Source organism: Salmo salar, chromosome ssa28 (assembly GCF_905237065.1).
Source record: "Salmo salar chromosome ssa28, Ssal_v3.1, whole genome shotgun sequence".
NCBI lineage: Eukaryota > Metazoa > Chordata > Actinopteri > Salmoniformes > Salmonidae > Salmo > Salmo salar.
The window spans coordinates 26,042,804-26,070,000 of NC_059469.1; the positions used below are offsets into that span (position 1 = coordinate 26,042,804).

Consider the following 27,197-nt stretch of genomic DNA (forward strand, 5'->3'; position numbering starts at 1 on the left):
ACAGGGATAGGGGGTTGGGTCTGGGGAGTGGACAGAGGGTATTCAGGGATAGGGGGTTGGGTCTGGGGAGTGGACAGAGGGTATCCAGGGTTAGGGGTCTGGGTAGTGGACAGAGGGTATACAGGGTTAGGGGGTTGGGTCTGGGGAGTGGACAGAGGGTATACAGGGATAGGGGGTTGGGTCTGGGTAGTGGACAGAGGGTATCCAGGGTTAGGGGTCTGGGTAGTGGACAGAGGGTATACAGGGTTAGGGGTTGGGTCTGGGTAGTGGACAGAGGGTATCCAGGGTTAGGGGTCTGGGTAGTGGACAGAGGGTATACAGAGTTAGGGTCTGGGGAGTGGACAGAGGGTATTCAGGGATAGGGGGTTGGGTCTGGGGAGTGGACAGAGGGTATCCAGGGTTAGGGGTCTGGGTAGTGGACAGAGGGTATCCAGGGTTAGGGGTCTGGGTAGTGGACAGAGGGTATACAGGGTTAGGGGTTGTCTGGGGAGTGGACAGAGGGTATCCAGGGTTAGGGGTCTGGGTAGTGGACAGAGGGTATTCAGGGTTAGGGGTCTGGGTAGTGGACAGAGGGTATCCAGGGTTAGGGGTCTGGGTAGTGGACAGAGGGTATACAGGGATAGGGGTCTGGGTAGTGGACAGAGGGTATCCAGGGTTAGGGGTCTGGGTAGTGGACAGAGGGTATACAGGGTTAGGGGGTTGGGTCTGGGGAGTGGACAGTTCAGAGAAAGGGCTTGAGCATCTGGATGTCTAAATACTACAGTGTGTTCCCAACTAAACTTCTACTCCAGTGGGTAGAAGACTGGGAGGAAGGGAATAGTTTTTTTTATCAGTGCTAGATCTTCCCCGTTGTCTCTTCTCTCTGGCTTTGTGCTAGGTGGTCGACGATGACTGCTCCATGCCTTCTTCCACTCTCTTCTCCCATCAAGAACTCCTCTTGTTACCTGGAAGGGTAGGACACAGTGTCAATCTCTGCACAGGACACAAAACATTGATATTTTATATTGTAAATATAAGAATATCTTTGATCGAATAATTACACAAATCTTAAAAACAAATCTGTCATTCAGAGACCCATGACCTCGTTCGTCTTTAAACAATACATGCCAGACTCTCTGGAGGAAAGTGTGTGACGCAACGAAAGATAAAACACAAAGTTCTGTTGCTATGATGCGCCTGCTGTCACTATAGGCTGGCACCTAAAACCCTCAAACTTTTACAGATGCACAGTTGAGAGCATCCTGTCGGGCTGTATCACCGCCTGGTACCGCAAGGCTCTCCAGAGGGTGGTGCTGTCTGCCGAACGCATCACCGGGGGCAAACTACCTGCCCTCCAGGACACCTACAGCACTCGATGTTACAGGAAGGCCAAAAAGATCATCAAGGACAACAACCACCCAAGCCACTGCCTGATCACCCCGCTACCATCCAGAAGGCGAAGTCAGTACAGGTGCATCAAAGCTGGGACAGAAAAACAGCTTCTATCTCAAGGCCATCAGGCTGTTAAATAACCATCACTAGGCGGCTTCAACCCGGTTATGTAACCCTGCACCTTAGAGGCTGCTGCCCTATATACATAGACATGAAATCACAGGCCACTTTAATAATGGAACACTAGTCACTTTCATAATGTTTTCATATTTTTGCTTTACTCATCTCATATGTATGGTGCGAGAGAGGTGGAAAGGAGAGAGAGAGAGAGAGAGAGAGAGAGTAGAGGAGAGAGAGAGGTGTAGAGGGGAGAGAGAGAGAGCTGTGGAGAGTAGAGGAGAGAGAGAGAGAGGTGGAGAGAGAGAAGAGGAGAGAGGTGGAGAGAGAGAGAAGAGGAGAGAGAGAGAGAGGTGGAGAGAGAGAGAAGAGGAGAGAGAGAGAAGAGGAGAGAGAGAGAGGTGGAGAGAGAGAGAGGAGAGAGAGAGAGAGGAGAGAGAGAGAGAGGTGGAGAGAGAGAGAAGAAGAGGAGAGAGAGAGAGAGGTGGAGAGTAGAGGAGAGAGAGAGTGAGAGAGAGGTAGAGGAGAGAGAGAGTAGAGGAGAGAGAGTAGAGGAGAGAGAGAGTGAGAGAGGTGGAGAGTAGAGGAGAGAGAGAGTGAGAGAGGTGGAGAGTAGAGGAGAGAGAGAGTGAGGGAGAGAGAGAGGGAGAGAGTAGAGGAGAGAGAGAGGTGTAGAGGGGAGAGAGAGAGCGCTGTGGAGAGGAGAGAGAGAGAAGAGGAGGAGAGAGAGAAGAAGAGGAGAGAGAGAGAGAAGAAGAGGAGAGAGAGAGAGAGAAGAGGAGAGAGAGAGAAGAAGAGGAGAGAGAGAGAGAAGAAGAGGAGAGAGAGAGAGAAGAAGAGGAGAGAGAGAGAGAAGAAGAGGAGAGAGAGAGACGTGGAGAGGAGACGAGAGACGTGGAGAGGAGACGAGAGACGTGGAGAGGAGACGAGAGACGTGGAGAGGAGACGAGAGACGTGGAGAGGAGACGAGAGACGTGGAGAGTAGACGAGAGACGTGGAGAGTAGACGAGAGACGTGGAGAGTAGACGAGAGACGTGGAGAGTAGACGAGAGACGTGGAGAGTAGACGAGAGACGTGGAGAGTAGACGAGAGACGTGGAGAGTAGACGAGAGACGTGGAGAGTAGACGAGAGACGTGGAGAGTAGACGAGAGACGTGGAGAGTAGACGAGAGACGTGGAGAGTAGACGAGAGACGTGGAGAGTAGACGAGAGACGTGGAGAGTAGACGAGAGACGTGGAGAGTAGACGAGAGACGTGGAGAGTAGACGAGAGACGTGGAGAGTAGACGAGAGACGTGGAGAGTAGACGAGAGACGTGGAGAGTAGACGAGAGACGTGGAGAGTAGACGAGAGAGAGGGAGAGTAGACGAGAGAGAGGGAGAGTAGACGAGAGAGAGGGAGAGTAGACGAGAGAGAGGGAGAGTAGACGAGAGAGAGGGAGAGTAGACGAGAGAGAGGGAGAGTAGACGAGAGAGAGGGAGAGTAGACGAGAGAGAGGGAGAGTAGACGAGAGAGAGGGAGAGTAGACGAGAGAGAGGGAGAGTAGACGAGAGAGAGGGAGAGTAGACGAGAGAGAGGGAGAGTAGACGAGAGAGAGGGAGAGTAGACGAGAGAGAGGGAGAGTAGACGAGAGAGAGGGAGAGTAGACGAGAGAGAGGGAGAGTAGACGAGAGAGAGGGAGAGTAGACGAGAGAGAGGGAGAGTAGACGAGAGAGAGGGAGAGTAGACGAGAGACGTGGAGAGTAGACGAGAGACGTGGAGAGTAGACGAGAGACGTGGAGAGTAGACGAGAGACGTGGAGAGTAGACGAGAGACGTGGAGAGTAGACGAGAGACGTGGAGAGTAGACGAGAGACGTGGAGAGTAGACGAGAGACGTGGAGAGTAGACGAGAGACGTGGAGAGTAGACGAGAGACGTGGAGAGTAGACGAGAGACGTGGAGAGTAGACGAGAGACGTGGAGAGTAGACGAGAGAGACGTGGAGAGTAGACGAGAGACGTGGAGAGTAGACGAGAGACGTGGAGAGTAGACGAGAGACGTGGAGAGTAGACGAGAGACGTGGAGAGTAGACGAGAGAGAGGGAGAGTAGACGAGAGAGAGGGAGAGTAGACGAGAGAGAGGGAGAGTAGACGAGAGGGAGGGAGGAGAGTAGACGAGAGGGAGGGAGGGAGAGTAGACGAGAGGGAGGGAGGGAGAGTAGACGAGAGGGAGGGAGGGAGAGTAGACGAGAGGGAGGGAGGGAGAGTAGACGAGAGGGAGGGAGGGAGAGTAGACGAGAGGGAGGGAGGGAGAGTAGACGAGAGGGAGGGAGGGAGAGTAGACGAGAGGGAGGGAGGGAGAGTAGACGAGAGGGAGGGAGGGAGAGTAGACGAGAGGGAGGGAGAGTAGACGAGAGGGAGGGAGAGTAGACGAGAGGGAGGGAGAGTAGACGAGAGGGAGGGAGAGTAGACGAGAGGGAGGGAGAGTAGACGAGAGGGAGGGAGAGAGAGTAGACGAGAGGGAGGGAGGGAGAGTAGACGAGAGGGAGGGAGAGAGGTGGAGAGGAGAGGAGAGAGGGGGAGAGGAGAGGAGAGAGAGAGAGAGGGTGTAGAGGAGAGAGCGAGAGAGGTGGAGAGTAGAGAGAGAGCGAGAGATGGAGAATAGAGGAGAGAGAGAGGTGTACAGTAGAGAGAGAGAAGAGGAGAGAGAGAGCGAGAGAGGGTGTAGAGGAGAGAGGTGGAGAATAGAGGAGAGAGAGAGATGGAGAATAGAGGAGAGAGGTGGAGAATAGAGGAGAGAGGTGGAGAGTAGATGAGAAAGAGAGAGGTGGAGAGTAGAGGAGAAAGAGAGAGGTGGAGAGTAGAGAGAGGGAGAGTAGAGAAATGAGAAGTGTATGAACAAAGCCCATTACAAAATCTGCTACAACCTACAAGACTATAAATAAATACCATTACTCATACCATGGCCTTGGCACTGCTCTAGGCACTGTTTCCATGGAATGATTTTTCAAACTTCACTAGACTTGTGAGGACTGAGTAAATACCTAGAGTCAACTTGTGCAATACCTTAGGAGATGAAGCAGATCGCCTTCTTCATTTCACCAGTTTACCATACCGTAGAGCCCCAGAACAGTTGAGCCAGTCACGTGTTTGGTGTTTGTAAATAGCACAAAGGGAGAAAGCGGGAGCAGGTAGGTCAAATGTGTTGCAGTAATATATTAGGGCAACACATTTGGCAGAAAATAGATTCATTTTCATCCGATGACAAAAGAAATGCAATGCTATTTGGCTGGCAGCCACACAAGTAAATCAGCTTCATGAAAAACCAAGGTATTTTTTTGCGGAAACGATGCATGGCCATCATATGTCTGTGTATCATTGAAAGAATGTAGCCAGCTACATTTCCTGATGTCTTTCTTGAAGTTAATCTGGTATTTTACCAGAGAACTAGGCTGGCCACACTGAAAAGTACAGGAGAAAAGTAGCTACACATCAGTCAGAGCTCTGTCTGCTGATAGAATGCCTGATCATGAATTCTCATCTGAGTGAAGTGCAACTGAAGCACAGAATTAGTCTGATGCTGAGCAGAAATTACAATGAGAAGCATTTTAAATCTGCCTTTACAAAACGCAGCAACATATTTCTTATGCATTTTACCCTTTTTTTCCAGCGTGAAAAACGCAGAATTCTGCATTAACACGACCCTTAAATTTAACTTGCTAGTTAATCTAAGTAAGTGGCTGAATAAATAAGGTGACGGGACATCATATTGTGTTAGCTTTCTGCCGTGTTTGAGAAGTAAAGCCCTATGGATGAGTTATTTGTACAGCTGTCACCATCTTGACTTCCTTGCATTTTTTCGTCTTCTCCTCTTAGAACAGGGCAGGCAGGCCCGTTGCCTTAGCAACTCGACACAGATAACTTTACATACACTTAGGTTGGAGTCATTAAAACTCGTTTTTCAACCACTCCACACATGTATTGTTAACAAACTATAGTTTTGGCAAGTCGGTTAGGACATCTACTTTGTGCATGACACAAGTAATTTTTCAAACAATTGTTTACAGACAGATTATTTCACTTATAATTCACTGTATTACAATTCCAGTGGGTCAGAAGTTTACATACACTAAGTTGACTGTGCCTTTAAACAGCTTGGAAAATTCCAGAAAATGATGTCATGGCTTTTGAAGCTTCTGATAGGCTAATTGACATAATTTGAGTCAATTGGAGGTGTATCTGTGGATGTATTTCAAGGCCTACCTCAAACTCAGTGCCTCTTAGCTTGACATCATGTGAAAATCAAAAGAAATCAGCCAAGACCTCAGAAAAAAAATTGTAGACCTCCACAAGTCTGGTTCATCCTTGGGAGCAATTTCCAAATGCCTGAAGGTACCACGTTCATCTGTACAAACAATAGTACGCAAGTATAAACACCATGGGACCACGCAGCCGTCATACCACTCAGGAAGGTGACGCGTTCTGTCTCCTAGAGATGAAAGTACTTTGGTGTGAAAAGTGCAAATCAATCCCAGAACAACAGCAAAGGACCTTGTGAAGATGCTAGAGGAAACAGGTGCTAGGTATCTATAGCCACAGTAAAACGAGTCCTACATCGACATAACCTAAAAGGCTGTTCAGCAAGGAAGAAGCCACTGCTCCAAAACCGCCATAAAAAAGCCAGACTACGGTTTTGGAGAATTGTCCTCTGGTCTGATGATAAAATAATAGAACTGTTTGGCCATAATGACCATCGTTATGGTTGGAAGAAAAAGGGGGAGGCTTGCAAGCCGAAGAACACCATCCCAACCGTGAAGCACGGGGGTGGCAGCATCATGTTGTGGGGGTGCTTTGCTGCAGGAGGGATTGCTCCACTTCACAAAATAGGAGGCATCATGAGGCAGGAAAATTATGTGGATATATTGAAGAAACATCAAGACATCAGTAAGGAAGTTAAAGCTTGGTTGCAAATGGATCTTCCAAATGGACAATGACCCCAAGCATACTTCCAAAGTTGTGGCAAAATGGCTTAAGGACAACAAAGTCAAGGTATTAGAGTAGCCATCACAAAGCCCTGACATCAATCCCATAGAAAATTTGTGGGCAGAACTGAAAAAGTGTGTGCGAGCAAGGAGGCCTACAAACCTGACTCAGTTACACCAGCTCTGTCAGGAGGAATGTGCCAAAATTCACCCAACTTATTGTGGGAAGCTTGTGGAAGGCTACCTGAAACGTTTGACCCAAGTTAAACAATTTAAAGGCAATGCTACCAAATACTAATTGAGTCTATGTGAACTTCTATCCCACTGGGAATGTGATGAAATAAATCATTCACTCTAATATTATTCTGACATTTCACATTCTTAAAATAAAGTGGTGATCCTAACTGACCTCTGACAGGGATTTTTTACTAGGATTAAATGTCAGGAATTGTGAAACAGAGTTTAAATGTATTTGGCTAAAGTGTATGTAATCTTCCGACTTCAACTGTATATAACAGCTATAGAAGCTTACAACACACTCACATACACTGCTTATCAGTGTAAGCTGGGTGTTATATAACAGGTCTCCTTACCATTCTCTTCTTGGCTTTCCAGCTGGTCTTCCAGCTGGTCTTCTGGAATTTCTACCAGCTGGTCTTCTGGATATTCTACCAGCCATTTTCCCGGATGGCCTTCCAGACAATCTGTCAGACGGTCTTCTGGACAGTCTTCCGGACGGTCTTTTGTTCGATCTTCCGGGAGGTCTTCCGGTTTCCTCTCTGGTGGCTCCTCTGGTTGGTCTTCCTGACAGTCTTCCGGTCGGTCTTCTCGGATGTAGGGAATGTCATCCATCCGTAGAAACACTGAGTCACTGGGGCTCCTCTGTCCATCTGACTTACTGCCTGGAGAGGGATACAGTACTGTTGTGAAAATCAGGACAGAGGCTGCTTCTCAGTGAAGTGCTAACTCTTTTCAGTCTCAACATCTCCCTCCCTTGTCCCCTTGTTCCAACCCCTTCTGTGCATAGAAGTCCAGATCTATCTGGACACCCTCCATGAGATGCGGCCTAGTCATGCCAGGGATGGTGGTGTAGATGAGGATGGGTCTAGTCAGGCTAGAGATGGTGGGGTAGCTGAGGCTGGGTCTAGTCAGGCTAGAGATGGTGGGGTAGCTGAGGCTGGGTCTAGTCAGGCTAGAGATGGTGGTGTAGATGAGGATGGGTCTAGTCAGGCTAGAGATGGTGGGGTAGCTGAGGCTGGGTCTAGTCAGGCTAGAGATGGTGGGGTAGCTGAGGCTGGGTCTAGTCAGGCTAGAGATGGTGGGGTAGCGGAGGCTGGGTCTAGTCAGACTAGAGATGGTGGGGTAGCGGAGGCTGGGTCTAGTCAGACTAGAGATGGTGGGGTAGCGGAGGCTGGGTCTAGTCAGGCTAGAGATGGTGGGGTAGCGGAGACTGGGTCTAGTCAGGCTAGAGATGGTGGGGTAGATGAGGCTGGGTCTAGTCAGGCTAGAGATGGTGGAGTAGCTGAGGCGCACCACTCCACTTACGGACAATGCGATTCCTCTCATTGAGCTGTGAGGTGAGTGGTCCAGTGTTGTCCTCTGTGTGCGTGTGCCGTTCCAGGACGGGTCGCAGGTGAGTGTATGTGTGTGTCAGGGGTAGTGCGATGCTGTGGGAGCGGGTCTCAGGGATGGTGGGTCTCCCCTCAGGATCGGGGGTCTGGGGTACACTGTCCATAAGACTGGCTGTTAGTGCATTCTGGTAGTGGTTCCTCGAGATCTAGGAGACAGGAAAACACGCCACAAATACAATATCAACACATCATCATCAACACACTCCACAAACACAGCATCACCAACACACTCCACAAATACAGTACCAATACACTCCACAAATACAGTACCAACACACTCCACAAATACAGTACCAACACACTCCACAAATACAGTATCAACACATTATCATCAACACAAGCACAAATACAGTATTAACACATCAACACACTCCACAAATACAGTATCAACACATTATCATCAACACAAGCACAAATACAGTATTAACACATGATCAACACAAGCACAAATACAGTATCAACACAACATCATCAACACACTCCACAAATAGAGTATCAACACATTATCATCACACTCCACAAATACAGTGTTAACACAACATTATCAACACACAATATAAACTAATATAAGCAAATATCTATATATAGACACACACACACACCACCAAGCTGTTTCTCTATGTAAATGCTACGTTTGTGTGTGTGCGCGCTAGTGATCTTTCTTTCTCAAACTATATTTATGACCTGGGGGAGGGGTGAGGGAGTGTGTGTGTGTACTCAGGATGTACATCCATCACTTTTAGTCTAAATTATTCATACTGAAAATGGAGGTCATTTATCCCCAATGATTAAAGTTAAGCTAAGAGATTAAAAGGAAAAAGAGGGAAGGAGGGAGAGAGAGAAGGATAGAGGGAGAGAGGATGTGTCTGTGTTCAGTCAAAATCAGGGATTAAGACGTTTTAAAGGGAAATGAAAATGAGATGCAGTACGGTTCTGGGTAGTTAGAAGTTTAGGTCTATTTTAAGTGTTGTGCACGTCAGTGGTGGTCGGTGACGTTAAAGATGAGGGAGGCCTTATTTCTACTACATGATACTCAAATTTTCCCTATACCCATCATGAGGTTGCTACAACCTAGCTTACCCATGAAAGTTTACAATGTAGATGCACACAGGTCGAGAGGAAGATTTGAGTAATTAATGGGACAGAGTGAAACATTCAATACCGACTTGCACACTCTTGCCTGCATCTATCTGATCTAGGGTGCAATCATTACTGGAACAGTTGCAAACGAGAGTTTCTATTGGAAAAATTCAGGTATGTTCATCCCCATTTCGTTCCATTTGCTTCCATTTCTGTTGAAAAACATTTCTAATCGGCGGAATGAATACACCCCTCATCACCCGCAAACGCAGATCACTTTCATAGCAGCCACATACAAACACCATGATCACTTTGCTCATTGTATAATTCCTTCTCGCATTTACGCGCGCTTCTCCTCTCACCTTTTCCCGTCGCTTATGGACTCCATTGCACAACACCACAGATGTCTGTGACCAGGCGAAAACACCTTTCCAAGTCAAACCTTTATACCATAACCGCTAACCGCTACACAGCCTACATCTTTGTCACCATATTAGCTAATGTCAGAGTAGTCAACATAGCTACTAGAACTAACGTGTTAGTAAACCCGCTACAATCATGCAGTACAGTGTACAGCTAGCAGTTTAGCAGTTACACCGGTGGGCCCCGGTGGCAATACATTTATAAAGCCAAAAGCTTACCTTGACTTGGAAATGTTCCAGTGTTGGGTAGCCATAGTCAGCTAGCTAACATAGCATCCCTCTGTTTGAGCCTGGTGTTTGAGTAGGCTAAACTAGCTAGCTGCATTCTCTAAGTAAGTAAGTGAAAGCAAAAAAAAAAATGCTATGAAGAAATAGCTAGCACTCTCTCTCTTGCTTCTCCTTCATTTTTGAATAAATGAATTTGTTCAAAACTGTTCAACTATTGTCTTTCTCTCTCTTTGAGTCAACTACTCACCACATTTTATGCACTGCAGTGCTAGCTAGCTGTAACTTATGCTTTTGGAACTAAATTAATTCTCTGATCCTTTGATTTGGTGGACAACATGTCAGTTCATGCTCTAAGAGCTCTGATAGGTTGAAGGACGTCCTCTGGAAGTTGTCATAATTACTATGTAAGTCTATGGAAGGTGGTGAGAACCATGAGCCTCCTAGGTTTTGTATTGAAGTCAATGTACCCAGAGGAGGACGGAAACTAGCTGTCCTCCGGCTACACCATGGTGCTACCATACAGAGTGCTGTTGAGGCTACTGTAGACCATTGCAAAACAGTGTGTTTCAATTATTTGGTCAAATGAATATATTTAGTGTAGTTTTGTGGATGGTGCAGGTGTGTGTTACCTTAATAATCTGTAGGTCAGTGAGTTGTCTGACAGAGAAGTCAGGTAGGTAGACTCCTCCCCCTCCTATACTCAGCTGACCCACACTGCCTCCTGATAGGACAGAGTCTGACTGGTTCAACCCACTGCTACCAGAACCAAACCTGTTGACTGGAGATGAGTTTGATTAGATTCTGTCCATTTTTTTCTCTTCCTCACTCTCTTCTCGTTCTTTCTGTCTCTCTCTTGCTCTCTATTAGACAAGCGCAAACACATGCGTGTTCACACACACACACACCACACACTGGGCTGGTTTTTGTGTCTGCTTATCAGTGTAAGCTGGGTGTTATATAACCCAGGCCAGGACATGTCTTTCTACCGAACCATTTTCTTAAACAGCTTTAATTACTGCAGTTACATAGTTTCCACTGCAGCCATCTTATCCCACAGATTCAAGAGAAATCGACAGTGGATTTCACGCACACACATAACATAGAAATATTGTGATACTGTAGCATTTAGAACAGGGGAAGCTGGGGTAAGAATGTCCCATTCGATGACAATAAATCCTCTTCATCAACGTCATCATCAACAACATTATAATCACTAACACCAACTGATAAAATCTCATTGTGTGTTGTTGGGGCCGGGAGTGTATTTACCTATAGGTAGTGGTGGTATGAGGGCTGGCATGCCATAGTAGGAGAAAGCGCCGTTCTCAAAACGAAGAGCCTCCTTACCAATCTCCACCTCAACTTTACCCTGGAATGACATAACACACAGACAGACTATTAAACAACAAAGTTTTCATACATTTCCAAGCTTTGGTAAAATACCGGTAGTTTTGCAACCCTAGGTGTTTATGTAGAACCAAGACAGTGTGGTTTCAGTGTGTATGGTGTGTACCTGTAAAATCAGGACAAAGTAGTCGACAGGTTTGTTCCTCATATACAGGAAGTGCTGTGGTGCTCCTTTGTTCTTCCTGTCAAACTTAAGTTCCTGAACGACACTGGGGTGTTTGATCAGACAAAGGAGAATCTTCTCTGAGAGATGACATGGCTTGAAGGGCTCCACTTCTACACAAACACACACAGAGAGAGAGAGAGACAGACAGAGAAGAGTGTAAACGCACACACACACAAACACACACATCCATCCACCCATACACAGAGGTCCTACCTGTGGCCAGGAAGCGGTGTGTAGCTAGCAGCAGTTGAGGAGACATCTTCACCTTCATCTCATTCTCTGACATTTTAAAGATAGAGAAGTCATGTTGCTTCCTCTCATGATGAGACACACGCCTCTTAGTCCTTTTATCAGCTAGGGAACAATCAATGAATCAATTAACCAATCAATCCATCCATCCATCAATGAATGAAATCTTCATTTGTCTGGTAATGGGATAGGTTTCTGATTGGATTGGTATAATGATGTTATGACGATCAAATTGTGTTGAATACCCAGTTCTGTACTGAGGCCTGCGGAGCACAGTTACTGAGATGAACTGCCCTGTGCTATATTTAAACAGCACACACACATGCATGAGCATGCATGGCACACATGCACACACACATACTTCCCCCCCTCTCTCTCTCTCTCTCCCTCTCGCTGTGGAGTCAACTTTATACAGTACATTCTCCTTGCAATTAAACATGTTATAGGTTTGAAAATGGAATGATGTTCCCAGTCTGTTATTATGCACACAGCACATGACTTACCCTACAAGTGGTTGCAGTTTACATAGTAGACAGATGCAACATTTAATAATACAGCATAATGTAAACATACAAAATACCGTAGCTGCTACACCAAAACGTTTGTCTGTCTCTCTCTTTGTCTCACTCTGTCACACACACACACACACACACACACACACACACACTGCAGAGAGAGTGTTAAGCACCGATTAAGCCAGTAGTAATTATCAATGGGATAAGTTAATTACTTCTGATTAATTATGCATCAGATCACGTTATGGGAGCAGCAGGGAGGGTTAAGGGGCGATCAATAGCTTAGAGGGTGACAGGAAGAGAGAGACAGAGAGAGATGCACTATATATACAAAAGTATGTGGACACTCCTTCAAATGAGTGGATCAGGCTATTTCAGCCACATCAGTTGCTGACGGTGTATAAAATCTAACACACAGCCATGAAATCTCCTTAGACAAACATTGGCAGTAGAATGGCCTTAATGAAGAGCTCAGTGACTGTCAACGTGCCACCGTCATAGGATGCTACCTTTCCAACAAGTCAGTTCGTCAACTTTCTGCCCTGCTAGAGCTGCCCAGGTCAACTGTAAGTGCTGTTATTGGGAAGTGGAAACATCTAGGAGCAACAATGGCTCAGCCGCAAAGTGGTAGGCCACACAAGCTCACAGAACGGAAGCACCGAGTGCTGCAGCGCGTAGCACGTAAAAATTGTCTGTCCTCGGTTGCAACAGTCACTACCCAGTTCCAAACTGCCTTTGGAAGCAACGTCAGCACAATAACTGTTCATCGGGAGCTTCATGAAATGGGTTTCCATGGCAGAGCAGCAGCACACAAGCCTAAGATCAGAATGCGCAATGCCAAGCGTCTGCTGGAGTGAAGTAAAGATCGCCGCCATTGGACTTTGGAGCAGTGGAAACGCGTTCTCTGGAGTGATGAATCACGCTTTACCATCTGGCAGTCCGACGGGCGAATCTGATTTTGGCGGATGCCAGGAGAACGCTACCTGCCCGAATGCATAGTGCCAACTGTAAAGTTTGGTGGAGGAGGAATAATGTTCTGGGGCTGTTTTTCATGATTCGGGCTAGGCCCCTTAGTTCCAGTGAAGGGAAATCTGAACGTTACAGCATATAATGACATTTTAGATGATTCTATGCATCTAACTTTGTGGTAACAGTTTGCAGAACAGTTTGGGGAAGGCCCTTTCCTGTTTCAGCATGACAATGCCCCTGTGTACAAATCGAGGTCCGTGCAGAAGTGGTTTGTCGAGATCGGTGTGGAAGAACTTGATTGGCCTGCACAGAGCCCTGACCTCAACCCCATCGAACACCTTTGGAATGAATTGGAACACCGACTGCGAGCCAGGCCTAGTGGAAAGTGGAAAGCCTTCCCAGAAGAGTAGAGGCTGTTATAGGAGCAAAGAGGGGACCAACTCCATATTAATGGCCATGATTTTGGAATGAGATGTTGGACGAGCAGGTGTCCATATACTTTTGGTCATGCAGTGTATCTATAAAGAGAGAAAGAGAGTTGTTATACATACTGTAGAGGTCTGTCTCGTCCACAATCTCAGACTTGATGATTTCTTCGATAACGTCCTCCAAAGTAACAATTCCCAGGACCTCATAAAAGGGGTCCCCCTCCCCCTCACTGTTCACCCTGTGGACTATAGCCAGGTGGGATTTACCTGGGAGAGAGATTAGGAGGAGAAAAATAGGGAGGGGGGGAGGGAGGGAGCGGGGAAGGAGGGGGGAGGAGTGAGAGGTTACAGAAATCAGCATTTACTTTCCATGATTATATAGATGTCTGAGCTGTGGATAGTAGGATAAATTTGTGATGAGTCTGGAAATCCTTCTGTTATTAAAGCAGATTAAAAATCAACACTATCCAGGAGACTCTTACTGAAGTAGCCGTTAAGCCAGAGATTGATTCTTGTCCCAGCTGAAATTAGTCATATTTCTGTCTTAGTATTACTGACAACTGGCCAGATCCCAAAGGAAAATACTCTCAGTGCTGTGTGTGTGTGTGTGTGTGTGTGTGTGTGTGTGTGTGTGTGTGTGTGTGTGTGTGTGTGTGTGTGTGTGTGTGTGTGTGTGTGTGTGTGTGTGTGTGTGTGTGTGTGTGTGTGTGTGTGTGTGTGCAGCTTTCCATGTTATCTGTTGTGTCTGTAGCTTGTGAGGTGTGGAAACACTTTGTTGCTTTTATGGATTTTGTTTTGTTGCTTTTTGTATTTTTTGTGCTGTCTGTTTGTCTGTCTGCTACGTGTTGCTTGTCCTATGTTGCTTTGTCTGTTTGTCTGTCTGAATTTTTTAAGAACTGACCACTATGAAAGGCAGCATCTTAGATAACAATTTATACATTACACTGCTTAAACAACATCGGAGACACTGGTTTCTTTCCATGGCTTGTGAAAAATGTCATCCTTTTTACAGTTACATTTTAGTCATTTAGCAGATGCTCTTATCCAGAGTGACTTACAGGAGCAATTAGGTTTAGGTGCCTTGCTCAAGAGCACATCAAAAGATTTTTCACCTAGTCGGCTCGGGGATTCAAACCAGCAGCCTTTCGGTTACTGGCCAAACGCCAGCTAGGCTACCTGCTGAGGTTCTGACATGTGACATTTCATGTAAGACTCCCCACCTCCCAACTCCCTCCTAACCCCCTTGCCTTCCTGAATCAGCCTCCATCACAGGGGGAGAGGGGGAGAGGGGGAGAAGGGGAGAAGGGGAGGAGAGGAGAGGAGGAGAGTGGGAGAGGAGGAGAGCGTGTAACGTGTTGGTTGTCAACTGTTGCTCTGCATGTGCTCACTGCTCATTGTCTGTCTGCATTGGAATTGGAATTGTGTTAAATAACCTGCCCAGGGACTGTGGTTGAAAATGAGCTAGATGGCTAAAACCAGGCACTTTTACTAAAACGTTGATTAATGTGCACTGTCCCTGTAAAAATACAAATAAACAAACTCAAACGCAATATATAATGAGTGTACAAAAAAATGTGGAATAAATGCTCTTTCCATGACATAGACTGACCAGGTGAATCCAGGTGAAAGCTATGATCCCTTATTGATGTCACTTGTTAAATTCCCTTCAATCAGTGTAGATGAAGGGGAGGAGTCAGGTTAAAGCTGGGTTTTGAAGCCTTGAGACATGGATTGTGTAAGTACAGTATGCCATTCAGAGGGTGAATGGGCAAGACAAGAAACGGGGAAAGGTAGTCAGGCGCACCGGTTTAAGTAAAGAACTGCAACAGTTTCCTGTGTGCACCAAGAATGGTCCACCACCCAAAGGACAACCAGACTACTTGACACAACTTTGTGAAGCATTGGGGTCAACATGGGCCAGCATCCCTGCTCTCCTCAGACGCTCTTACAGACAATAGAACATCTCTGCCAGTGAACTGATCCTCTGGCAACCACAGCATGGTACCAGCAGAAGGGGCAACCCAGTAATCATGTGTGTGGACCAGCTTAAATGTGACACCGGACTGGAGGAAGAGGAGACTGCGTCTGCAGTGGAGGACAGGCAGCTCTGGAAGTCCCACTTCTACTGCCATCGACCCCAGACAACCAGATGATGATGAATGTGATAAACATACATTTCATTGAAAACGTGAATGTTACTTTGAGTCACTCCACAAAAATAATGTTGATTGAATAAGGCCCTCTTATCCAACTCATTTCCATAATTAAACCGTTCAGATGACCATCTCTGAGCCCTCACGGACAAACCAACCGTGTCAATCTGAATAGCATATGAATGAAGCCCTAGTCCTTTTAAATAAGCTCTCGTCCTAGTGGACACTGCTGTCTCCATCCCAAAGCCTCCAGTGTGATTCTCGCTAACTGTCAGATCACATGAAATCTACTTATTTTTATCATGCAACACACAGGAGAGAAACCATGCCTGTTCATTTCACCCACTCAACAATCTACATTACTTGTATATAGCTGCTAACAATGTACTGAGTATGACTCTGGAGAATACACCTCCACCTGTTGTCTTACAAAATGGTGGTGCATTTCCTACATATTTAACTCTATATATGCTACCTGATTTTGCATATCATTTTTTCTCTCTACAACAGTGTAGACTGAACTCAGGTGTGAGTGGGATCTACCTGGCTCAGGGGCGGACTGGGACCAGAAATCTGTCTTGGAGAAAATGTTTTCCTTGAGGCCCCCACACCTGCCCATTTTTTGTTTTACCCCCATTATTATCCAGATAATGATCATTTTGCAGACAAAAAAACAAACAAGTTAGACAGGCCCACTGGCCCAAAAATGGACCAGCCTGAAATGCCAGATGGCCCATCCGCCCCTAGCCCGGTCTGAAATGCCAGATGGCCCATCCGCCCCTAGCCCGGTCTGAAATGCCAGATGGCCCGTCCGCCCCTAGCCCGGTCTGAAATGCCAGATGGCCCATCCGCCCCTAGCCCGGTCTGAAATGCCAGATGGCCAGTCCGCCCCCGGCCCGGTCTGAAATGCCAGATGGCCCGTCCGCCCCTAGCCCGGTCTGAAATGCCAGATGGCCAGTCTGCCCCTGGCCCGGTCTGAAATCCCAGATGGCCCGTCCGCCCCTAGCCCGGTCTGAAATGCCAGATGGCCCATCCGCCCCTAGCCCGGTCTGAAATGCCAGATGGCCCGTCCGCCCCTAGCCCGGTCTGAAATGCCAGATGGCCCATCCGCCCCTAGCCCGGTCTGAAATGCCAGATGGCCAGTCCGCCCTGGCCCGGTCTAATCCCAGATGGCCCGTCCGCCCCTAGCCCGGTCTGAAATGCCAGATGGCCCATCCGCCCCTAGCCCGGTCTGAAATGCCAGATGGCCAGTCTGCCCCTGGCCCGGTCTGAAATGCCAGATGGCCCGTCCGCCCCTAGCCCGGTCTGAAATGCCAGATGGCCAGTCTGCCCCTAGCCCGGTCTGAAATGCCAGATGGCCAGTCTGCCCCTGGCCCGGTCTGAAATCCCAGATGGCCCGTCCGCCCCTAGCCCGGTCTGAAATGCCAGATGGCCAGTCTGCCCCTGGCCCGGTCTGAAATCCCAGATGGCCCGTCCGCCCCTAGCCCGGTCTGAAATGCCAGATGGCCCATCCTATTACCTCTCTTGAACTCCTCCAGCATCACATCCAGTTTGGTGTCTCTGAACACACAGTGCATGGGGTGTTTGTAGAACTGGGTGATGGTCTTCAGCGGGGTGCAGTCATCCGGGTCCACGAACGCCAGGTCTTTGACGAAGAGGATATCAACGATGTTGGACCTGTCGTTCTCATAGACCGGGATCCGGGTGAACCCGCTCTGCATGATGTCAGACATGGTACAGAAGTCTAGAACAGCATCTGAGGAGAGCATATAACAGTCCGCCAGCGGGGTGTGAACTTGTTCTACGGTCTTGGTGCGTAACTCCAGAGCGCCCTGGATGATGTTTAGTTCCTCTTTGACCAGGTCGTGGTAGGGGTCTGTGACGCGCAGCATGGCCACCAGTTTCTCTCTGGTGTAGAAGTTACTGATCTCCTGGTGAAGCATGATGTCTAGGAGCTTGGAGACGGGGTAGGAGATGGGGAAGGAGACCAGCATTAGAAGCCGGGTGGCCCAGACTGTTTTGGAGGCGATGGCGAGGCTGTGTCTGGATGCCACAGAGTGAGGCAGGATCTCTCCTATGAAGAATATACCGAAAGTGCAGGTAGCAAGGGAGGTGGGAGTCATCCCTATAATCTGGCACATCCACACCACGAAACAGGTGTTGGTCAGCACGTTTCCCAGTACCACAGTACATAGGATGTAGTTGCCATGTTTACGCACGGATTCGATCTTGTGTGCGTATTTTTGTTCCTTCTCGGTGCCGCTGTTTTGGAGAACGCGGAGCTCGACGGGATCCATGGCTAGCATACTGATGTTCAGCCCGCTGCAAAGCGCAGAGAGTCCCAATAAAATCACCGACACCCCCAACTGGAGCCACACATCCGCATGCGGGGGTCGCTCCACCACCGCTAGCCAGAAGTCTCTGGTGCTGAAATGCTCCCACTTCACTCCGTCAAACGCGCACATGGAGTAGTATTTGATCCGCTCATCTTTGCGCAGGTCTTTGGCGAGCAGCTCCACTATAGAATCAGAATCAAATTCCAAAAAGGTCATCATCAGACAAAAGAAAAACGCACAATAACATGTAAGATTATTATTATTTTAAAATGTAATCTAAGATTCAACAACGATAAAAACATGTAAGTATAGACAAAATAAACGGACCTAGAACAGAGTTGTGGCTGGACGCAGACCTGAAGGAACCCAGCAGCTCGATGTCAGAACTCCGAGCGAGCTCGTCCACGCACGGGTTCCGTTTGGAAGGGATCTAAATACAATTGATATTTTATCACGATATTTAGGTTATTTCATAAAAAATATTTCATATATAGCTTTAATGGTAAATGGTCAATACATTCAATAAACTGACCAGTCCCTCCCCCTCTCCTCGCTTTCGCTCTCCACCTGGTTCTTCTATGAATGCGATCCATGGTGCGGCAGCGTCAGCTTCTGGTCTCCCACTCCCAGAGTGGTTGTTGGCTGTCTGTGTAACCGAGGATGCTGCGTAGTAAACCCGCAGCATGAACCGCGTACCCTCGGTCGCCTGGAGCAGCCCGTCCTGCACTGACAGATCCCCGGCTTTAGTGTCCTCTGGGCGGACGCCAAGCAATCCCTTCGCCTGGGCTGGGAGAAAGAAGAGGAGGATGAGAAAGGTAAAGAGGTGAAACGACAGCAGGCGGCAGGGATGAGGTGAGATGCGATGAGGTGAGGAGGAAGCTACCGCAGCATCAGCAGCCATCATGCTGAATAAACTACAGAGGGACATTGGCGGAGGTTGGGTCACGTGGTCACGGTTTTTACGCTGGCTCTGCTTGAATCAGCATAACAGCTGGACAGCCACATACTGAGGAAAGAGAGAAAAGTGGGTTGAGAGAGAGAGAGAGAGAGAGAGAGAGAGAGAGAGAGAGAGAGAGAGAGATCGGGCATGTGTGGGCCTTACACAAATCCCATGCAGTACAATGACGTAATGTCATTTTGCGTGCCATTACAATCTAAAAATAGAAGACAGGAAATGCCCTATCATCAGAGCTACTTCCCAGGGTGACTGTCTGTCGCTCCGTGCAGAGACCACAATCATAGAAACACACCAAGTAGTCTACTCGTGTGTGTGTCGTTTTTGGGGGGGTATCTACTTTACTGTTGATATTTTTGACTACTTTTACTTTTACTCCACTACATTCCTAAAAAATAGATGTACTTTTTACTCCCAATCATTTCCCCTGAAACCCAAAAGTACTGTTACATGTCGAATGCTCAGGTAGGACAACAACATGGTCAAATTCACGCACCTATCAATATAACGTTTGTCATCCCTACTGCCTCTGTTCTGGCAGACTCACTTAACACGAATACTGTGTTAGTAAATGATGTCTGAGTGTTGGAGTTCGACCCTGTCTGTCTGTAAATGGTGCTGTCTGGTTTGTTTAATATAAGGAATTTGATGTATAGCATTTACTTGTGCTTTTTACTTTTTCTCAGGTATTACAATTGAGTACTTTTTCCACCACTCTACTGAAGTATATTTAAAACCAGATACTTTTAGACTTTTACTCAATTATTATTTTACTGGGTGACTTTTACTTTTATTTGAGTCATTTTCTATTAAGGTATGTTTACTTTTACTAAAGTATGAGCGTTGAGTACTTTTTCCAGCGCTGTATGTGTCGTCTCGCTGACACCGGACTGATGCGCAGCAAACTGTGTAGACACGTGGGTCTTGCGTCAGCCAGGCTAGTGTGTGCGTCTGCGTTTGTTCATTTTGTGTCACTGTTTCTCTATAAGGCTATTTTTTCCCACAATCAGCATCCTCCTCATCATCAGAATCATTACCATCACAATCATCCTCATCATAATTATCATCATCAGCATCATTATCACATTGGGTCAGTCGATTTTTCTAGAAACTATTATACAGTATTCCACGAGATGGCAGTGTAGACTCCTCAGCAGCTCTGGAATCAAATTCCGCTGAAGGAGCTCTTCAACTGAAGTCAAGTTGTTCATTTAGCCTCCTGATGTGAGTCATGTCATTTCATTTCACATTATAGGTTATAGACATTAAAGTGATTTAATTAGTACAGTAATAAAAGCATAGTTGTATTTTAAAGACAATAATAGGTTATGGGTCAATGTTTTGGGCCTTATTTATAATTTTCTAATTATTTACACCCGCAATTGTTATTTATATATTATTTAGACTTTACACGAACCAATCAGATTTAGGCCTACGAACAAATGCAAACGACATTTTCTTAATTGTAGGCCTGGTGCCAAAGTCTATTTAAGATATATGTTCAGATTTTAGTATAGCCTACATGTTAAACTACTCTAAGCCACAAAACGAGAAATGTGGACAGATTGAGCAAAGCACGCCATTAATTTGGTTTAATACTAGGATAAATCAAAAAAGAGATAAGAACACGCAGGGACTTGGGCCATGATTAAAAAATGCCATGAATAGAGACCATAGATAGAGACGACAATATTCCTTGTTCCAAAACGTTGTGTCCGGGTCCACGAACGCTCTTTCGCTCTTTCGTCCAGTGGTAGGCCAACCTCTCTGTCTCTGCTATTCTCCTCCTAAACCAGCAGATTTCACACAAAAGCACGCTTCCGCTCTTCAGGTCCTCACACTTCGCCAATATTCGTAAGAGCGACCGTCAACCGTGCCTTTTAAGCCGTGACCCTTTCCTCGCCTGTTTGAGACAGTTTGCCTAATATCCTGCTTGTGGTGTGTCCGTAAAAAGCCTATCCTCACTCCCTCCCTCGCCCCCGCTCCCTCTCTGCTACCATGCTCCAAAATCACTTTTATTTGCCAAAATATATTTTCATTTGGAAGCATAATCGAAGTCAGATATGAATAATTTTTAAGAGATAATATGCCATATAACCACAAAAATGTATAGGTCTTATTGATCTCTTAAATTCTGTTAAATTCTTAAAGCTACATGCATTTCAACAATATATGTTTTCATATAGGCTATAATTGCTTCACAGACGAAATGGTTTTTACATGTAGGGATGTGTTCGTTGTTCTACTGTCTGTTGCACTTTTCCCTCATGTAAATGACTATTTTTCGTTTATAATATAATATTATTGGGCTGTTAGGGCTGTTGTTGTTATTATTATTGTCATAATTATTAGTATGTTATTATTAGGGTATGGTGGTGTTGTTTACAGTGTGTATAAAGTTTTTCAACTTGGATGCAAGGCCAGGGCTTACTTTTTCAAATTATTATTTGATGAATGGAGTCGAAAAGTTATAGTTTTCCTAAAGTCATAATATTTAACATTTAGTCATTATTTTGTCAAAACCTTCCGAAAGTAATTACTCAAAGTCAGCGATAGGCTACACACACTTTTGATGGCTTATACCACTGGCATAAATAGTTTAAGTTAGTAGGAAAAAAGGTGACATGAGATAACATTCGACAAGTGTTAAAAGCAGAAGAGTAATGTTAGTTGGCCTACGTTATTTTCTAAGTCGAAACGAATTTGACACTTGGCAAATGTTCCATGCAGTGATGAGAAACACGATGAAGTCAAGAAATGCTCGTCTGTGTGAAGGTAGCGCGTTCACTAGCACACCAGGAGCAGATGTTTCTATCCTACAAAACACATCTTTAATGTTCTTCCATTTTGATCATGTGCTATCACAATTGAACTCCAATTGTTTGAAGTTGAAATATATTTTCACATAGGCAACAACTCGTTTCTATAATGTTATGTGTCATACTAGAATAAAATAAACATTGGATTAGGCAAGGCCTATAGCGGGCCTTATTGGGCCTTAATGTTTTGCTGTAGTTCATGTAAAGTACTCTTTATATTATAATTCATTTAGTTGTAATTTCTGGAAATCTTACAGACTGTGGCTTTATCCCATCTATTTGAGTATCAGAACAATGTTTTTTTTTTTACTAATTGCATTCACCATAGACTACCCGTCTCCATATCGTTCAGGGCACTAAATACTTGTTATAATTCCCTTTGTGTTCTATTCAACATTTTAATAACAACTACTGGGGGGGAATCATCGAACCTTTATGAAAATCACATGTTGTGTTTACCTCTCAATCCCACACACTTTACACAATGTATCTTCGACATCTTAAAACACACATCAAACGACTCCAAATGACGTCTACAGTATATCTGCCATAGACATGCAGTAAAAGACCGTAACCTGAAGAGGGATTTTGGTCGGTTGCCATAGGACCGCTACAGCCGTGGCGGGACATATCAAAGACTCATTTCTTATCCTGGTAAAGTGATGTATCAAGCGAAGATCCCACTGCGATATGAAGATATTGATATCTAGAGGTAGAGATGCTTGGAGAGGCTGAAAGGGAGGCGGAGGTTTGCTCCCCGCTGTTAGAGGTGTATATTTGGAATAGATGGACAGTGTTCTGTCTCATAGGACCCTGGGGTCTGATCCTGGACCACATATCTATGAACAGTTGATAAAGCTGACCCATGATCGATGAACAGCAACGGGCTCGTTGCTTTCCAATACCCTAGCAGCTAAAGACTTTGTCGTACATGTCCTGTCGATGTTTGTCTCCACATTACCTTTGTTTTACTATGGTTCTCTTTAGCTCAGTTTGTAGAGCATGGCGCTTTCAACGCCAGGATAGTGGGTTCGATCTCCGGGACCACCTATACGTGACTGTGCATTCTTTGGTCAAAAGCGCCTGCTACATAGCATATAGTTGAGCCAGGCCTCACGAACTTTCAAGAATGAACATCGAGATTTCTAACAGTTGTTTGAATGTGTTAATGTTGGTGCGTCCAACATGAAGTTGGTTAAGTAGACAATACAAGCTGTTGACTTTAACAGAGGGGATTACACAACGTTCTTTACATATCTCAGTCTTCCCAATCACACTGCACCAGGCACTTTCTCTACACGGAAGTAGCCTACAATCAGCGACCTCAGGCGACCAGAGTCATTAGGCTGAGACGAGCCAGGCCGAGGTGAGGCGAAGTTGTTGGGATAACCACCAGCGACAAAGCTGTGTGTAGGCCCTCTGATCAAAGAACATCTGGAGAGAGACTTTATATAACGTTTTTATAGGTATGTTAAATCTGTAGGCTGTAGAGTTCTAAATTCGTTTTTAATATGTTTTTGGAAGCGCACCAAGTACGGCTGAGTTTGGTTGTGTCCTCCAAAGCTCAGGGTTGATCATTGTTAAGCCTGTAAAGCGCGATGAAGTCACGGGTTAAACTGTAAACATATTAGCACAGATCAAACTATGAGAAAACATTAGCCTGGTGATCGCAGCTGCTCTATTTTAATAAAACACAATTGAATACAGATTTGTCCATTACACAGCCTACTTGTGCGTAGAACCAACACAACAAAATATGTTATCGCATAGCCAACTAGTAACTTTTACTGATCTAGGACCGTACCCCAAGGAGTTAACTTTTCGATCACAGTGCATAAAAACCGTTCCGTTCAAAGTTTAAGAACATCAATGGGTCTATATGTAATGTATGTACTTTGACGTGTATTTGTTTTACTAGGCCAAGGCATCCAACCTTCTTTCATGAGAGATGTGTGATTCACAGATAATTGGAGAATATAAATGTTCAGACTCCTACGTGGCCATGCAATTGTAATTTCCGTGATTAATTAGATTTTGTTACACAAATCCTCACTTATTTCCAAGATCCACGGTCCACTAGTTTTTGCCTTCGTAGGCTATTTCTAGAGAATACTTTTGAATACACGGTTTACATAACTCTTGTTTTTAATAATTTCATTTGTTATAAGGATGTGTTGGTATTGTTTTGTCCGAGAGTGACAAAACATTAAAATATATTGTTGCCATTTACAAGTAGGAATTAGGCCTATATTTTACTGGCAAAACGAGGAAATGGTAATCTGGCCTGCACGGTAGGCTAAATAAGGCGTCCCTCTCCCAGTTTGGTTTGAAAATTACCGTTATTTGACGTCTTTCCATTTAGTTTCTTCCTCTATTGACGTTCTGCGTATAACCCAGGTCCCTCATGGGGAAACCATACAAATAACTTTAACGTTCTGCGTATAACCTAGGTTCCTCATGGGGAAACCATAAAAATAACTTTAACGTTCCGCGTATAACCCAGGTTCCTCATGGGGAAACCATAAAAATAACTTTAACGTTCCGCGTATAACCCAGGTCCCTCATGGGGAAACCATACAAATAACTTTAACGTTCTGCGTATAACCCAGGTCCCTCATGGGGAAACCATACAAATAACTTTAACGTTCTGCGTATAACCCAGGTCCCTCATGGGGAAACCATACAAATAACTTTAACGTTCTGCGTATAACCCAGGTCCCTCATGGGGAAACCATACAAATAACTTTAACGTTCTGCGTATAACCCAGGTCCCTCATGGGGAAACCATACAAATAACTTTAACGTTCTGCGTATAACCCAGGTTCCTCATGGGGAAACCATACACATAACTTTAACGTTCTGCGTATAACCCAGGTTCCTCATGGGGAAACCATACAAATAACTTTAACGTTCTGCGTATAACCCAGGTCCCTCATGGGGAAACCATACAAATAACTTTAACGTTCTGCGTATAACCCAGGTTCCTCATGGGGAAACCATAAAAATAACTTTAACGTTCTGCGTATAACCCAGGTTCCTCATGGGGAAACCATAAAAATAACTTTGAAATCTAAAATAGTCCTACATTCATATGAATGTTATGATTTCATTATACATTTGTTTTATACACAATTCAATCATTGCATCAGACAAATTTCAAATCAGATTTACATGAAAATTGATGTTTTGTGGCAGGCACATCAAGTTCACATGTCATACAAACAAGAAATAGTATTTTGTTGAGCTCTGCGATGCGCACTTAGAATATTGATAAATAGCTCCCTGTTTTCTCCCCTACACCTCAAGGTTACTATGAGCCTTCATACAGTACCTTAGAGAAAAAACACTGCTGAGTCCTGGAGCGGGGCGGCGCTGCCTCCTCTCCTCCCCCCGGCTCATGGCCCTTTCTAGCGGGAAGGCTGGCCCAGGGCGTGCGCTACCCTTTCCAGATTCCAAAAACACGGAGGGGGACGCAGGGGGATACGGACAGAAAGAAATATAGATCTCTTCACTCAAAGGAAAAGGAGAGTGCATTCGGACTATAAGGTATAACTTCCCTCAAACCGCAGAGCACGGCCTTCGTATTAAGAACAGTGTTCCATCCGTGGTACCAAGCCAGGGAGATGCCCAAACCGACGACATGTCCCTTCCCAGGCTCCCCTCTGTGGCTGGCATCCGTTGCTCTGATGGTGCAGTCGGTGATCTCCACTTCTTCGACCTACCGGAGACCTGCACCGGGCGGCGGGGGGAAGAGAACAGGGTTAATGGAGAGGACGCTGATTCTGCTGGATGTCAACACCCGCAGTCCAGTACAAGTTCTAAACGACAACTTCCTCTCTTTACAGTTGGATCCGTCCATTATAAAGGACGGGTGGCTGGACTTCCTGAGGTAGATTGCCTTATCACTCTGTCTGCTGTATCGGCTTGACTGTCTTATTCTCATCTTTGGATCGAATGCATTGTTGTTGGTTTAGATGTCTCCGTTGAGCATGATCGGATTCAGTTGTATTACTATATTATGATATTGGGGAATCGTTAAACCATTTCAGTTGTTGGTTGGTGTCGATTTGTGCATCGGGCCTTTGTTTAGGTGACATTAGATATGGGCTATATGGAAATATGGAGTGGGCTAGAGATTGTAGCAGGCCTAACTTCATAATAACGTCGTCGAGCATTTCGTCTCGATCACACCGACAGTGTTTTGCATTTTGGTACATTAGAAGTACATTCATTTCCAACGGAACGCTGCGTTTGAACTGCAGCGTTGCGTTGCAGAGGCAGTTGCAGTGTGTTGTGTGTGGTGTATATGTTGGATTTATCGAACGTCTGTATCAAACTGGATGCGTAGACGGCTTGACAGAAATGGTAGCAGGAGGTGAATGTTGAACTATTGTTGCACACATATCCAGAAGAAGCTGCGTACCATTTTGCACAAGGACACAGTCGGTGATATCGAGGCGTTACCAATTTGTTTGTATAGTATAGTCGCCTATTTTCTCATTTCAGTTTAGACACCTTTTGACACCTTTTGGCGTCATTCTCCTGTGGCATGCGTGAATCAGCCTACCCACGGGGCACACACTGGTTAAATAAACGTTGTTTCCACGTCATTGAAATGAAATTACTTTGAACAAACGTGGAAGAGACTTTGAATTCACGTCTGTGCCCAGTGGGTACACATAATGTAAGTTAGAAACATCTATTTAACCTGGTGGTGTTAATAATAGGCTTAGTTGTGGAATAATACTATATTTATATTTAAATATAGTTCACGGCTGCATCGCAAAAGGTTGGCTATGGAGGGGGACAGTTTATATTGCGAGTAGTAGGCCTGCATGGTGCATATGAGGCTCCCTGAAGACTTTCCGTAAACAGAGGTTTCTTATTTCCAAGGAAAGGTCCACTGTTATTGTCTGGGAGGAGAGAACGAGGTCATGGCATTTTAACATAGCTATATGATTTAAGTATGATTCATTAGAAATGCAATTGAGTATCCGTTTGTATTCCTCTATATCGACATGTTTGTGATCTTGAAAAACAGTTGGAATTGGCTACTCAGATATTATTGGAGTCACAGAACGTGGTGCCCTGGAAGTAAACCATTTCAGCTTCCAATCAGCTTTTGCTATTGCGCAACGTTCCCAGATTGAACTTTTACCAGTCAGTGGGAAACTTTAGTGTCAGGGTTTTAGCAATAATTGATTTGTGGGTTAATAACTGGATGAAAATTGTAATTCCTAGAAGAACGCGTTCAATCATATGGGGCTATAACTTCGTGTATTGCCTGGTTGATTTGTATGATATCAACCTCCAGCAAGTAAATGTTGTCGACATCAATTTAATAATACTAATGATAATGATCAGCATAATGAACATATTTATAATCATCATAA

At 45.5% G+C, this 27,197-nt stretch overlaps 2 protein-coding genes across 3 annotated transcripts in view; one reads left to right on the forward strand and one right to left on the reverse strand.

Moving 5' to 3' along the window:
• Positions 1-613: 613 nt before the first annotated feature.
• Positions 614-19,011, reverse strand: LOC106589764 (metal transporter CNNM4). Its single transcript, XM_014180091.2, has 11 exons — positions 18,563-19,011; positions 18,358-18,460; positions 17,214-18,212; positions 13,665-13,808; positions 11,594-11,734; positions 11,321-11,490; positions 11,077-11,176; positions 10,437-10,585; positions 7,992-8,223; positions 7,040-7,348; positions 614-944 (listed from the first exon to the last, which is right to left on the reverse strand). The coding sequence occupies exons 1-11, from the start codon at positions 18,956-18,958 to the stop codon at positions 925-927; spliced, it is 2,763 nt and encodes a 920-aa protein (XP_014035566.1). The 5' UTR covers positions 18,959-19,011; the 3' UTR covers positions 614-924.
• Positions 19,012-25,112: 6,101 nt separating this feature from the next.
• Positions 25,113-27,197, forward strand: part of LOC106589707 (inactive heparanase-2) — a 258,129-nt gene continuing 256,044 nt past the window's right edge. The window contains exon 1 of one of the 2 annotated variants that reach the window (XM_045710126.1): positions 25,113-25,693. In XM_045710126.1, the coding sequence (XP_045566082.1) occupies positions 25,428-25,693 (266 nt within the window). In that variant the 5' untranslated portion in view covers positions 25,113-25,427. The remainder of the gene's footprint in view (positions 25,694-27,197) is intronic. The other variant, XM_045710127.1, reaches the window with a different exon arrangement.

Excerpts from the sequence above, each read along its gene's own strand:
- LOC106589764 (XM_014180091.2), bottom strand. The coding sequence starts at position 18,958 with ATGTCCCTCTGTAGTTTATTCAGCATGATGGCTGCTGATGCTGCGGTA. Across the intron at positions 18,461-18,562 it reads GAGGAGAGGGGGAGGGACTG|ATCCCTTCCAAACGGAACCC; the intron begins GTCAGTTTATTG and ends AATTGTATTTAG. Across the intron at positions 945-7,039 it reads GGAAAGCCAAGAAGAGAATG|GTAACAAGAGGAGTTCTTGA; the intron begins GTAAGGAGACCT and ends CTACCCTTCCAG.